This window comes from Anser brachyrhynchus (genome assembly GCF_964034855.1).
Source record: "Anser brachyrhynchus genome assembly, chromosome: Z".
In the NCBI taxonomy this organism is placed as follows: domain Eukaryota; kingdom Metazoa; phylum Chordata; class Aves; order Anseriformes; family Anatidae; genus Anser; species Anser brachyrhynchus.
Genome location: NC_137697.1, coordinates 20768691 through 20781629, shown reverse-complemented (window position 1 = coordinate 20781629; position 12939 = coordinate 20768691). Strand labels below are relative to the sequence as shown.

The 12939-nt window shown below is 41.7% G+C and overlaps 1 protein-coding gene across 9 annotated transcripts in view; it reads left to right on the top strand.

The window, feature by feature from the left end:
- PDE8B (phosphodiesterase 8B) overlaps positions 1–12906 on the top strand; it is a 99122-nt gene extending 86216 nt beyond the window's left edge. For 7 of the 9 annotated variants that reach the window (XM_080574702.1, XM_080574698.1, XM_080574697.1 and 4 more), the window contains 8 exons: positions 46–91; positions 521–656; positions 2578–2776; positions 3382–3599; positions 4056–4191; positions 7203–7370; positions 8959–9088; positions 9616–12906. In XM_080574702.1, the coding sequence (XP_080430828.1) occupies positions 46–91; positions 521–656; positions 2578–2776; positions 3382–3599; positions 4056–4191; positions 7203–7370; positions 8959–9088; positions 9616–9731 (1149 nt within the window). In that variant the 3' untranslated portion in view covers positions 9732–12906. Of the gene's footprint in view, positions 1–45; positions 92–520; positions 657–2577; positions 2777–3381; positions 3600–4055; positions 4192–7202; positions 7371–7675; positions 8034–8958; positions 9089–9615 lie in introns of those variants that run through there. The other 2 variants (XR_013943844.1, XM_080574701.1) reach the window with 2 other exon arrangements.
- The last annotated feature ends 33 nt before the right edge of the window (positions 12907–12939 follow it).

The following is a 12939-nucleotide window of genomic DNA, read 5'->3' as shown; positions in this document are numbered from 1 at the left end:
GGTGCTGTTTTTGCCTTAAGCTTATAATAGACTTGTTTATTTCAGGATGGCTTGAGAAGACTGTCAGGAAATGAGTATATGTTTTCTAAAAGTAAGCCTCCATTTTAAAATTTTCTTTGTATGTATTATTTCATGTGTAGATGCTAGTGACATAGAACTTCATGCTAATTTGCAGTGAAATGTTTTTCTTTGGAAATGGTCATCTAAGTGACTGGAGAACAAGTGCTGTACTGCCTCAATTTTGGAGCTGAAGCAGATTCAAATAATTAAAATAATGCATTTCAAAAGGTAGAAAATCAGACCAGAAAATAATTAAATTGTCATTCGAAGAGATGTTCATTGATCTTTCTGGTTTATTTCCAAATCATTGATAGTCATATAATATTACAGGCTTTTACAGACTTTTTCATGTAAGAGAAAGAGTTGTTTTTCTTTAAAAGAGTTGTTTTCTAAACTGAATTCTGCATGTTAAAAAAAAAAAATCCATAAATGCTGTAAGTGCCAAATTCCATTTCAACAGATATGAACCTGAGCCATAGTCACCTTTCAGTGCCAAATACCATCAATGATGTTCCACCTTGTATTGCACAGCTCCTGGATAATGAGGAAAGCTGGGACTTCAATATTTTTGAATTGGAAGCTGTTACAAATAAAAGGTACCTGACTCCTTTTCCTGGGTGCTTGTAAAAATGTTGCTGAGGCTCTGTAGCTGAAAGTGCTCTGCTCTGGAAAAAGTAAAGAAAGACACTGCAAGTCTGTGAGAGCTGCCTTCCTGGTTTTTGTGTGTGCTCACTTGTATGTGTTGATATCCCACTTAGAAGCCAGGCACACACCAGGGTCAAGATGCATGTGCAGGCCATGGAGAACCCTGTGCAGTCTGTTCCCTTTCCTGACAGCATCTCCAGCCCTCCAAGATTGCTTCCTGTTCTATTTCTACCTTGTTTGACTCCCATCTGCTATACTCAGGTCACACTGTTTGGTACAGTCCACTGTTGTTACATTCTGTACGTGCCCTTTTACTTAATGCTGCACAAGTGGTCAGGCTGGAAAAAACAAACCTCTCCCCTCCATCACCTCAATCACCCTATGATTTTGTAAGCTGCGAGGCAACTGTGGCTTTTGATTATAGGAGTAAAAAACTGGGATGAAGGATAAGCCAGCGGCAGGATCAAGGGCCTGAGATTTTGAAAGATAATGAAAGAAGACATCAGGAGATTTGATGTCATGCAGCCCACAAAAATAAACATGTTATTCAGAGTGAAAAGTGATTTTCATTCCAAGATGCAAGTGATTGGGAAGACTACGTGTGCTCTTGTACTCTGTTTAAAGAAAGTAACCATTGTCTGAATTTGCATTTGTCTGTTTTTAATTTGCAGATGTTGGCTTTACTGTGTCACACACTGGCTCATCGCTCCCCTGCCCAGCATTACATTCACTAGACCTCAAATTCCCTCCCCATCTGGGAGATAGCTGCTGGTACAGGGAGGCCAGGCAGAAGGCTGGGTTGGTTGCAGCAGCACAGTTACCAGCCTCTGCCATTACTGGCCACAGTCCACAGGGACATCCTGTCGTTCACCTCTGCACTGCTCTCTGATCTCTAGCATCTTCCCCTGCTTCCAAGATCTTTCCTCCAGCCAGAATCTTCACCCACTTCTTTCCAGACCCCCTTCTTCTTTCCGACACCAATGCTATTTTTGGGGAACCACAGTTTTTCATCACTAGCTCTTTTTTTCAGCTGCTGGTTTTCCCAGTTCAAATAACCTATATGTAGAAGCACAGCATGCCAACAGCCTCCTAACTGGTGGCTTTGTCTCATGCCTCTTCATTAGCTGAAGGATTCAGGACATGCCACTTCTATTTAGTCCATCCCACACAACTCGAAGCTAGAGAGTGTGAGGCTTTTGGTGTTGTGTTTGGAAAAAGGCTGGCAGGCTCCTGTCTCCATTCTAGAAAGTGGTCCAGTCCTCCTAAGCTGGAGCAGGTTATGTGAACTAGTGACCTGATGCTAACAACTTCCCCAAGAAGCATTGATATGCTTTGCGTATTGCCAGCTTCAAATATTCAGGAAGTAGGAATCTCTACTCATGAAGTACTAAGATTATTTGAACCCGTAAATGTTTGGCACTTTGTCGTTTATGCCTTGGTCGCCTTTAAGATGTGCCTGTGTAGTGTACAAAGTGTGCTGTTTCTCCTCAAAAGAAAAGGTATTTTTGAATGGTTGACAGATAATCAAAACTCAAAAGAACTGTGCTTTTAAGCATTTTTTTTTTATTTGTGGCTTCTTGAAGGCTAAGATAAAATCATAGGAATTGGTGAAGCTATAATGGAACTGTGCCATTTCTGCAAAATGTATTAAGTCTGAAAGGATGGTAAAAGTAGTAATTTGTAACCTTGACTATTTAGAGACTGTGGAGTCTGGCCAGGCTATTTAGAGATTACAGATGTGCGATAAAAATGTTTAATATTCCTCCCACCTTTTATTTCTAAGGTCTTGTTGGTTTCTTTGAAGAAAACATCTTTCTTTAAAACTGTAGAATTTCCTCTTTCACAGCAGTGCTATTTTCTAATGTTTTCTAGGCCATTAGTCTATTTGGGCTTGAAAGTTTTTGGCCGGTTTGGGGTCTCTGAGTTTTTAAACTGCTCGGAAGCAACACTGCGAGCGTGGCTGCAGGTGATTGAAGCCAACTACCACTCCTCCAACTCCTACCACAACTCCACGCACGCAGCCGATGTCCTGCATGCTACCGCCTTCTTTCTGGGGAAGGAGAGAGTGAAGGTAAAGCTGTCACCTGGGAGCTCTTTGGGCTGGGATTTTGGTGTGTTTGCTCAGGTGTCACTCTGGAGTGCCATTTTGTATGTGTCATCCAGCCACGTTTGCTTAAATAATGGCCCTGACTTCATCAATTTGCTCTGCCCTTGAGGTCCTTTCCTGTCATGCCTGCAGCCCACACAGTTTCTCTGAAGTAAGGAGTTTGCACTTGTAGCTAGCAACAATAGGGGAAAAAATCTTTTCTATCTGGTGGTAATTGACTGTTAGTTCTTTGTAAGCTTTGCAAAACATACAAGGTCTGTAGAGTGGAGTCAGAGCAGAGTCATTCAGAAAAATGCACCAAGTGGAAGAACACCTCAAAGAGGACCTAAAGCAAAGACATTGCTTAGGTGACAGCACAATAAAAACTTCATTAATGAAGCAGGGTTTGGGTGAGGTTGGGAGGGGGTTTTGTACTAGGTAATCCATGTGCACAGTGAGCGGAAAATGATCACAAGGAGGTAGGGTCCCTACACTCAAGCTTGCAGTTGCATATTTGTGGGTACACAGAAATGAGGAGAAATCGGTTTATTTTAATTTTTCTGATACGTCATGATCTCTCTCTTCTGTAGGGAAGCCTTGACCACTTAGACGAGGTGGCTGCGTTAATAGCAGCCACCGTTCATGATGTAGATCACCCTGGACGGACCAACTCTTTCCTGTGCAATGCAGGCAGTGAATTAGCTGTCCTCTACAATGACACTGCTGTGTTAGAGAGCCATCACACGGCACTGGCATTTCAGCTTACAGCTAAAGACAGCAAATGCAACATTTTCAAGAACATTGATAGGTGGGTTTGCTGGAGAGGGGGAGCATGTGTGTGTGTTTGTGTGTACTGGTTGCTTCAGGATTTTAGTTTGGGGCCGATCGAGAGCCTACCTTCTAAACCAGGAAATATAATTTGAATTGATACATTAAATATTTAACCTCTTCCAGAATCCTATGTAAACATTATTTTTAAAAAGGCTGTGATATTTTTCCCCCGCCCTGTGTTCTGTGTTTTGAGGCATCCAAGTTTTGTATCGCTAGGAAGCATATAAAGATAGTTGCTAATGTTTTATGCACTGCATTGGCATGGTCCGGTTGGCAGCCCCTCCTCCAGCCAGACCTTTCATAACGATGAAGGTGCCTACTCCATGTGGATGAGCCCACGAGCTGCGTTTTACAGTGCTGCCTGGGAAGGAACAAGAAAAGGATAGCTTTCTGTCCAGCAGGCTTGTGAGCAAGAACTATTTTTCTTCCCTAGAAATCACTATCGGACATTGCGCCAGGCCATTATTGATATGGTTTTGGCGACAGAGATGACAAAGCACTTTGAGCACGTGAACAAATTTGTGAACAGCATCAACAAGCCGATGGCATCTGAGGAGACCAGCTCACATGTAAGTGCCTTCAGGACTTTACGCCTCTGGGCATTTCAGTGACGTTCCTCCCAGACAACTTTTAAGTATCATTTTCATTTGCATTATGGTAATGCCCAACACAATCCACAATAGGATTTATGACCTCACACCTCAATGTGTGAAGAAATACTTTCTTAAGCTTTCTATGTCTGGGCTCTGCCTTTAGCTCATTTAAACACCTGCATTTTATAAGCCTTGTTTTCAAAGCTATTTTGTGTTCATAAAATGTGGAAGTAGACGCTTTTGTATATACAATACTCTGTTCAGGGAGCCAGGTCAGCACCTGTGCCTGCGGTCGCGCCTCTGAGCAGTGGGATTTGCCTAAGCTTGGGGCTCTGACTGAGGAAACTGCATAGTTTTGTTCCTCTGTGATCGGGAGGAACAACTCTGTTGTTTCCTGAAATCTCTCCACCCCAGCCCCATTCCTGATGGCACCAAAAGATATCATGGGCATTATTCCTGTCAGTTACATGCACCCTAGTGCTCCATAACCAGCCAGAGCATTCTTCATGAGATACCTCTGTGTTTCCCATCCCAGGCCCCTCTTCACCTTCTTTTGTTGCTTCTCAAAGTCAAATGCTCAGCATCTGACAGGGTTCTCTACAGCAGTGTTACCTAAACAAAAGTTATCTTATCACTACTTAGTGACAATAGTGCTTTATTACAAGCACACACACACATACAAAATCAGATCAAAATGAAGTTCAATGGTACTAAAAAATAAAAGTGTCTTCTGTTAGTTCTCCACAACTCAACCTTTTGCTCTGTAGATTGACATGGATACAGAAACCAATCAGGACTGGTGGGGCTTATGGCTTTTGGGGCAGCATCATGTCAGTTTAACTGACCTGCCCTAGGGACCACTGAGCTCCGTTCTCCCAGCAGTTTGAGCTGGAAATCACAAATGCAGCAGAACTTCACTGGCTCTGTGGGCACTTTGTATTGTTACTCCCCAGCACTTCCATCTCCAGAGGGCTTGCTGTACGTGGCACTGGGTCTGAATTTGCCTGATCTATCCTCAGTGCCAGCACTTCCACGGGACAGAGGGATGTGGTTTGGGCACCAGTGGGGGCCTCTGATGCTCTTTCTGCACTGTGCTCCCATCCTGACACCTCAGGAGAGTATTTCATGGGTTTGCCCTCATGTACTGGCAAAGACAGGACAGCAGAGATCCCACTTCAGTTCAAAGCACACAGGAAAGTAACACCCACATCAGCATGCCTCACTGTGTAGAATTAGCTGCTTTCAGCTTTCCCTGCCTGTACTTACCTGTGGGCCAGAAAGCCATTTGCTCTGGGCCCAGCAATTACTGAAATGCCCTCTGAAGTGCCACAGGGAAATCTGCGTTCTTGAACATCATTTCTCCCTCTAACAGGTTGTTTTCTGAGTTGCTTCCTCGGCCGCCCCCATTTTGAAACCTCTTGTGTTCTGGCATCCCTGCCTTGCACTGTAGGACTTAGATTCACAAGTCTCGCTGAAACCACAGTGTTTCCAAGCTCTGGATGCATTTTTTGGGAATCTCACTTTTATCACATGCATTTGTTCTAGCAGTTGCTAAAGAGCTTTTAAATGTTCTCCATATGTTCTATTGCAACCATTATTTTTTAGCTACAGAAAACATTTTCTTTGATTCATTCTCCTTTATCTTACCATCTTCTGGCAGAGGCTTTTTCAAAACTTACAGGAGTTGGGGAGTAATTAAAGTGCAGCACAAACCACATGTATTACAGATTTTTCTTTTTTTCACTAATATTAGGTTGTTCTGTTCCTTATTGTTAATGGTGGCTCTTCCTATTTTTGATCTTGAACAGCAGTTTAGGAGTAGGTCTAATCTGGCAGCTCGTTTTGGGCTACCCATGCTGAAAAATATTAACTGTTAAACATAAAGTTAGAAGATTAATGCCTGAATTGGCAAGAGTCACTGCAAAATATCTGCCCATAAACCTTCAAAGACATTAATTTAGCAGTGGTGGTAAAAAGTATTTATGTTCAATTTTTGACTCAGAGTTGAATTTAGCAGTGAAGGGAGGCCATAATTACACAAATATATTATTTTGAGAATAGTGTTAATGCCATGTTGAGCTGAGGTGGAGGCTTTTTATTACTCAATAAGGAATATAATATACCTGTGCCCTTCTTTAAACTATTCGAGACCCAGATGATGTCACAGCAGACTTGTCACAAATACTCTGTTCTCTGCACGTGTTCTCCATAGTGGTGAGTAAGTAGTTCAGCATTTGAGCAGTTCAGCAGAGCAAGCAGAGACATTCTGGAGTCAGTATGCCACTCCTGTATTTTCCTACTGTTTATCTCCTAGATTAGCTGATACTTAATTTTAGCTGGTAGCAAAGACCAACAAGTATTCCAGGCCTAGGGTACAAAATCTAGCACAAAAATGGCAAAATTAATTGAAAACATAATGGAACTGAATGGCATATACTTGCTTTTCTGCCTCTATTAAGAGACATCAGTTGTGCAAATCAAACCACCGCTTTGTGCCTGCTTCAGTTTTCTCATCTGTGAATGAAAAACTGAAAATTGAACTGTAAAAGCTCACCTAAATGAAGCAGTCCCCTACCACTCCTGCACCCAAGTTTTAAACACTTAGCAGTGATGATGCTGGTTTATCAGCTTGCAGTTTGTGGATGACTCCTCCACCCTGGTCCTGTTCCCTAAAGGCAAGGCTAGGATGCAGAGAAGGGTAACCTACCCTAGCTGATAAGGAGCCGTGACTCCTGTTTCACAAACTTTGCTATTAATGCTGAGAATCTCCCCGGCTGCCATGTGGTGGCACTACCATTAGCAACTTCGCACAGCTGCTGTTCTCAGCCACCACTTTCTCCTCCAGCTTCCCAGTACTCTGCGTGGAATGAGAAGGCATTAGGCTGGGTGCCCACTTACTGTATAAGCACTGTAGAGCTAATAATGATGCATTTACTTCTGATAGCAGGGATGCTGGCCACCAGCCCTCATAACCAACTCTATTGCAGAGTGAAGGCAGCGACTGTGAACGTACAGCCAACATAAAGAATTTTCCAGATAACCAGACACTGATTAAGCGCATGATGATCAAGTGTGCAGATGTAGCAAATCCGTGTCGCCCCCTAGAGCTATGTATTGAATGGGCAGGGAGGATTTCAGAAGAGTATTTTGCACAGGTGCGTATATTTTTATCATTTGATTATTATATTATTTAAGAAAGTGCATGTCAGCTGGTCTGCTGTTCTACACGGAGTCTTCCTTGTATCACCAGAAGCATAATTTTATTCCCCAGTCAGAATGGGAACTGTTCATGCAGAAGAATTTTCTCCCATCAAAGCTAGCCAGTTTGCTTACTGGGAAGCTTGTAGTACAGAACGGTGGAAAGCTTGCACACCTTTAGTTTTCTCCATCTAAATGAAACAGTGACTTGACCACTTAGCAAATTTATTTGGCTAATACTCAATCACCATCACCGTTCTAGCTTCTAGTTCCAATCAATACCTCCCCTGAACAGAGCTTGAAAAGCGATTCCATGCCTGATGAGCGCCTCAACTGAATCATTGGGCTGGCCCTTCCTCTTTGAAGATGGTACCTGAACGATCACTACAGTAGGCAGATGGTGGAGCAGCTCAGTACTGCAGAAAAATGCTTATCACATGGGATCCTGAAGAACAGAACTGGAAGCACAACATCCTTTCTTAAAACTCAGTTTTTCTAACACAAACAGAGCAATGCCTTTAAAGTGAAACACTCTTCTAGTTATTTGAACAACTCAAAGTTTCTTAGCTTTGATTTGCCACTAATGGTATGAAAATCTGCAGTTTGGGTTCAAAAGACAGGTGGGTGTTCCTAGTATGCTTCCCATCCAAATTCAAGTAAGAGAGACAATTTTTACTGGCTGGGGGGGGGGGGGGGAATAAAGGAAAAAAAAAAAAAAAACTTGTAGATATCTTGTACATATCTTTAATTTCATTTCAATCCTTGTGAATAATTTTGCTCACTTGCTGAGTAAGATCAAGGATCACTTAGGACATGCTCCCTAGCGGTGAAGGTATCATGCAAGCAGTCAAGCTGGTTTTAAATTGCCACCCTTGGGCACTAGCCTACCTGCAGCAAGATGAGGTGCTGAGAACTGCTCATTCACCTCACCTGGTAATTTTGGGACTGCTTTGCTGCCACTTCCAGCATTAGATGCTGCCTAAACTACTTCAAATGTATGTTGTAAATAAAATCCTATTGAGTTGGTTGGCTCTTCCAACATATTGATAGCAACACAATCAGCCCTCTTCCATTTGTGGGCACATAGTTAAAGGACATACTCTGACTTCTGTTATTCTTTTAACATAATACAAGCAGAGAGAGTAGAGACATCAACATCCCTCTTACTTAAAAGATAAATGGTTTGGAACAGCCACCACAGCTATGGAAAAGACAAGTCTGGCTGTCCTCTGCTAGAGGACTCTCAAAGTCCAGTTTCCAATTTTGGCTGGTGTGCCCTAATCACCAGGTTATGGCATTCTGTCTCACTGGAACTAAGAACAGTCGCAGCAGCACAGTAACAGAGTACTTGTGAAAGGGAACAGATGTTGATTTCAGTCCCTGTTCCAGAGGAAATAAAGCACAGGAAGCTAAGGCCATTTACCTCTGGGGTTCTAAGTTTTGTCTCAAGCCTCCTGCTGCGATTCATCTAATCCCCGGGCCTTTGCCATTCTAACATGAAAGCCAGCAAAGCTTCAGGGGCTAACTGGAGTTTTGTTTTCTTAGACTGATGAAGAGAAGAGACAGGGTCTGCCTGTTGTAATGCCAGTTTTTGATAGAAACACCTGCAGCATCCCCAAGTCTCAGATTTCCTTCATTGATTATTTTATAACAGACATGTTTGATGCATGGGATGGTAAGTAGTTCTGCTTCTTCTTCCTTGCAGACTAAAAACGAAAAAAAATCAAGCTGGCCATTAGTCCATTTTTCTCAGGGGCAATACCTGTATTCAGTACAGCACAGGATCTAAAGAATGATGCTGTTAAATCTGGTTTCTTTCAGTGAAACACTTCTACAGTGAAACACTTCCCACTTTGCAAAAGCTGAGTACTTACCACTCTATGTAAAGAAGGAAGGAGCAGTGGCTTAAACTAAGCTTTTTCTGTCTAGGTCTTTCGCTCCTTTAACAACGTATTTCTTCTGTAAAGCAGAAACTGAGATCACAGTGGTTGCGTGCTAGGCCTAATTGGCTGAACGCAACATACTTTAAGAAATGGATTTGCTTGAAAGAAAGACTGAAAAAAATCTTTCCCCTTTTAGTATTCATTAGCTTACAACTGAAGGAGGGAAAGAAATTAGGAGAATGCTAATTTCAGACAAGGCTAGGCTGTTCTGCTGCACACTCTGTGTATGTAGTACAACTGATCCTCCGCTTCATTTCAGCATTTGCACATCTGCCTGTTTTGATGCAACACTTGGCTAATAACTACAAACATTGGAAAACACTGGATGAGTTAAAGTGCAAGAGTCTCAGGCTCCCATCAGAAAACAACAACTGACACACAAGGAAGACAAACAGACCTCTTGATCTACCAGTTTCACTGTGAATCACTGTACTAATTTGGATACAAGAGGGACAGTGTTTCCTTTCAAGTGAAATTAAGACTGTGTGGCAAGAAGGAAATATTTTATCCACCACTTCTAAGAGTCTCTGAATTCCACAGAAAAATGTTTTTGAAAAGGCTATATAATCCACATATGAATAAGAACTCTTTGGAAATATCAGTTTGTGGCAGAAAAGGTACTTCTGAAACTAATTTCTAGTACTGAATTTGCATTTGTCAAATCTCATAGCAAATACAACTGCATTTGCTAACAGTTCACACAATGGTTTCTCAGACACAAACACAATCTAGTCACCAGTAGAAGAATAGGTTGACAAACCCATAAAAACTTCCCAATTATCTGTCACAAAATTTGTTCCAGTTCTGCTATTCTTTAGCTCTCTCAATGATAGTTCTGAAGAGAGCATGCAGAGTAGAACAAGTAAGCCTCAAGAACACATTAAAAACAAACCCTGTGAGATTTAAAGCAACACTTTTATTACAGAGTATAAAACTGCTCTCTCGTCCTTCTTTTCTATGTAAAATTTCAGATTGAGAAGTCAGATTCCTTTAAAATTGGTTACACAATGGAAGAAAATAAGCAAGTTCCGTATAGTTGGCACCATTCACATTTTTCTCTGCCATCTTAGAGACATTACCATGTGATGTTTTGTCAAGTTTTTACATATAAACCCTTGTGGCACTGATCAACCTCCCTTTTTATAAAGTGGTGTTTGTACACACGGTCATCAATTTTATTAGACTGATCTAAATTTTATGACAAGGCCATATATTGTGCTACTTACAGAAAGAACCTGTAACTTTTTTTAAAAAAATATTTCCAGGTTATAATTTAAAACAGCATGATAATTTGTACTGCTTTTTCCCTCCTAATAAAATGCTGTTTTGTTTGATGATGTAAAAAAGGATTTCGAAAGTTGTAAATAAGTAAGTTAGAAATCAAACATAGTTTGATTAGTTTTATTAGTTTTAAGATACAAAATTTATGCTAAAGCTTCCAAAGCACAAATGTGTATTTTTGTACATCTCATTTTAATCACGTGCAGACCATGAACATGAGTTCAAATTTTAAACTATTCTCAGATTATTCAGTTAATAAATAGTAGGAGAATTACTGATTTTTTAACACTGTGCACTCCAGGCTGCAGGCAAGAGTGTCAAATCTGTGACTTCAGTTGAAGTAGTTCATTATTCATTAAAAGGAAAGGTCCTGAGGCAGACTCTTTATCACCCCCCATACTGTATCAAGAATTGAACCAAGTAAAGGAAAAAAAAAAAAAAAAAGCTTAGATTGCTGTGGAAGAAAAGTGACAGTGATTGTTGTTTACTGCAGGTAGCTTACATAATGTGCCAACCTTTTTGTATGTTTTGTACCAAGTTCTGAAAACAAAAGGAAACATTCATAAAATGTATGTGCAGAGAAATGTATATAAGCTATATTTTTGTTAGAATTGTAATAGAACCTTACTTTTGTCATAGCTAAGGCAGGTCACTTTGTATTAAAATGCTGCACTGTGTATATTTGAAGAATGGTGTTTCTGGTGAAGTACATATATTCATTATTTCTTATATATTGCAACATTTTCAATGGATTTTTATTCAGATCAGATGAACCTCTGATTTTGATACAGTAAACTGTTTGCTTTTACTATTGCTTTATTTAGAACTAGTGCTCTCAGTAGTTGTATCTCAACTATTCTGATGACTGAATGCTCACTGCAGCTTGCATTAGAGAAAAAGAATTTCATGAGTTTCAAAGCTTTGGCGTATTAATTTATTTTGTTAAATACAGCATCACTGTAAGATCACAGCCATGTAAAACGTTTCAATTCAGTATTTTTGTCACAGTACTGTCACAAGGAGAAAAATGTCAACAGTAGAAGAAACCTAAGAAATAAAGTTCAGCCTCAGTTCTGTTACATGAGTTAAAGCGTTCGTGTGGAACCAGTGTATTTGTTGCAAGATCATGTGTTTCTTCCAAACAGCCAGAGACTAAGTAAAAAAGTAATTTGTGTGAAGAGATGTCCTGTTTAAGAACAGGAGAAACAAGAATCTTCATGTACTGCTTTTGTCAGACTCTTACATGTTCAGCAGACTCACAGGCTGTTGTTTCATGCTATTGTCAGTGCACAGATACTTAAACAGCTCCCTCTCCCCTGTATAAACATTAAGGATATTTCTGATAGAGATACTTATTTTCATGAGGTGAAGATACACAATTCTGCTTTACTAAGCTGGAAAAATAAATTTAAAAGGAATCATTGAATATCCCAAGTTGGAAGGGACCCACAAAGATCATCAAGTCCAACTGCTGACTCTACACAGGACCACCCAAAAATCAGACCATGTGTCTGAGAGCATTGTCCAAATGCTTCTTGAACTCCGACAGGCTCGGTGCCATGACCACTGCCCTGGGGAGCCTGTCCCAGTGCCCAACCACCCTCTGGGTGCAGAACCTTTCCCTCACACCCAGCCTGACCCTCCCCTGTCCCAGCTCCATGCCGTTCCCTCGGGTCCTGTCGCTGTCCCCAGAGAGCAGAGCTCAGCGCCTGCCCCTCCGCTCCCCTCGTGAGGGAGCTGCAGGCCGCCATGAGGCCTCCCCTCAGCCTGCTCTGCTCTGGGCTGAGCAAACCAAGGGACCTCAGCCGCTCCTCATACGTTTTATCCTTTAGACCCTTCACCATCTTCATAGCCCTCCTTTGGAGGCTCTCTAACAGTTTTACGTCCTTCTTACACTGTGGCACCCCAAACTGCACGCAGTGCTAGAGGTGAGGCCGCACCAACACAGAGCAGAGCAGAATTCCTCCCCCTTATGCACCCCAGAGTAGGGTTGCCCCTCCTGGCCACCAGGGCACACTGCTGGCTCATGTTCAGCTTGCTGTTGACCAGAACCCTCAGATCCCTTTCCACAGAGCTGCTTTTCCAGCCTCTCATCCCCCAGTCTGTACGTGTAGCCAGGGCTGCCCTGTCCCAGGTGCAGAAATCAGCACTTGCTCTTGTTAAACTTCATGCAGTCAGTGATTGCCCAGACCTCTAACTCGTCAAGATCTCTCCGCAAGGCCTCTCTGCCCTCAAGGGAGTTAACAGTTCCTCCTACTTTAGTATCATTTGCAAACTTACATAGTATGCATTCGAATCCTGC